At 56.5% G+C, this 1,320-nt stretch overlaps 1 protein-coding gene across 1 annotated transcript in view; it reads left to right on the top strand.

The window, feature by feature from the left end:
* Positions 1–1,320, top strand: part of GHRHR (growth hormone releasing hormone receptor) — a 29,550-nt gene that overhangs the window by 16,048 nt on the left and 12,182 nt on the right. Inside the window, exon 2 of the mRNA XM_040471582.1 lies at positions 95–193. Coding sequence (XP_040327516.1) covers positions 95–193 — 99 coding nt within the window. The remainder of the gene's footprint in view (positions 1–94; positions 194–1,320) is intronic.

Below are 1,320 nucleotides of genomic sequence, written 5' to 3'. Positions count from 1 at the left end.
TTTAAACCAAACCCCCCCCCCCCCTGGGGTGGCCCCGCCCCCCTGCTGGCCCCCTTGGGACCCCCCCCCCCCCCCCCCCCCCCCCCCCCCCCAGCTCTGCTTCATCCCGAAGACCAGCCGAGAGCCCGTGTGTGTGCCTCCTGCCCGCACCGTTTTCACAGGGAAGCACAGAAACTCCTTTGGGAAAGGGCAGGTGGGTCTGGGGCATGGGGTGGGTCATGTTTTCTTTTCAAAATATTTTTCTTCGACGCTGTGTCGGCGGTGAATGCAAATGGAAAAATAAAGCCCCGCTGATGTAAAATGATACCTCACCCTAGACGTGGCGGGGGTGGGGGAGGCTTCATCATTCATGATTCGCGTCCGGGCTGTAAACAGGCCTGCCGTCACCAGCAAGCTCTGGGATTGCAGACCTGCACACAGATGTCGCGAGCCACCAGGGACAGTGGCATTCAGGGCCCTGGGAGATACAGCGTGCTTCCAAATCCCCAGCTGCTGTACGAGATCCGGTGTCACCTAGAACACTGTCTTTAGCTCGGCCAATTGGGATTCCATGTTTTAAAGTCTAAAACAATAATAAAAACGACCAGGTAACAAACGTTCAAAATCATTTGAGCAGCTATGGTAAGTCCTCTAGTTTTTGCTATTGATAACAGTTGTCTTGCTCTACTCAGGGTGGTCTAGCTCCTTGAATCCCCTTGCAAACCTCCCATTCGGGCTCATTTCCCCCTGTTGCCATAAAGATTTCTGGAGACTCTGACGAGCCCCCGGGTGAAGTCTAGAGCCTCGATGTCTGTAGATTCCACCCTGCCTTCCAGGCTGGCATCCTTTCTGGGGAAACAAGCCAGGTCCTGCTGATGGGACACCTTCTTGGCCAGCCTGTGCAGGGGCTTCATGACCACGTTTCCTTTTCTAAGCTCATTCCTACCCTCAACCCCTGCTGCATCGCCACAGCCCCGAGCCCACCCTTCAGCCCTGTGGATGAAGTTGGGCTCACCGACTAAGCCGGGGGCTCCCTGACGCCGGGCCCCGGGTCTTCTTCTCCTCTGAGCCTCTTTCATTTGAGGGTGCTCTCTCCACTGTGGGCTCAGAGGAAGAAACGGTAAAGAATATTGACCTGCCGGGGCAAGAAGTGCCTGTGGCCGTCACCTCTCTGGACCTTTGCTATTAGGACAGGCACACAGGCAGACTTAAAGACGGAGCGGAAGGGAGTGGGGTGCTCAGCCCCTCCCTGTTGGGGACATGGGGGCCCGCTCCAGGGCCGGGGCTGAGTTATGCACAGTGTCCTACAATCCTGTGAATATTTAGCTGGTTCTGTCCCCT

Source organism: Herpailurus yagouaroundi, unplaced genomic scaffold, assembly GCF_014898765.1.
Source record: "Herpailurus yagouaroundi ecotype Mexico unplaced genomic scaffold, PumYag 100, whole genome shotgun sequence".
Taxonomy (NCBI): Eukaryota; Metazoa; Chordata; class Mammalia; order Carnivora; family Felidae; genus Herpailurus; species Herpailurus yagouaroundi.
The sequence above is the reverse complement of the archived record's forward strand: the minus strand, read 5'-3'. Positions and strand labels throughout refer to the sequence as shown.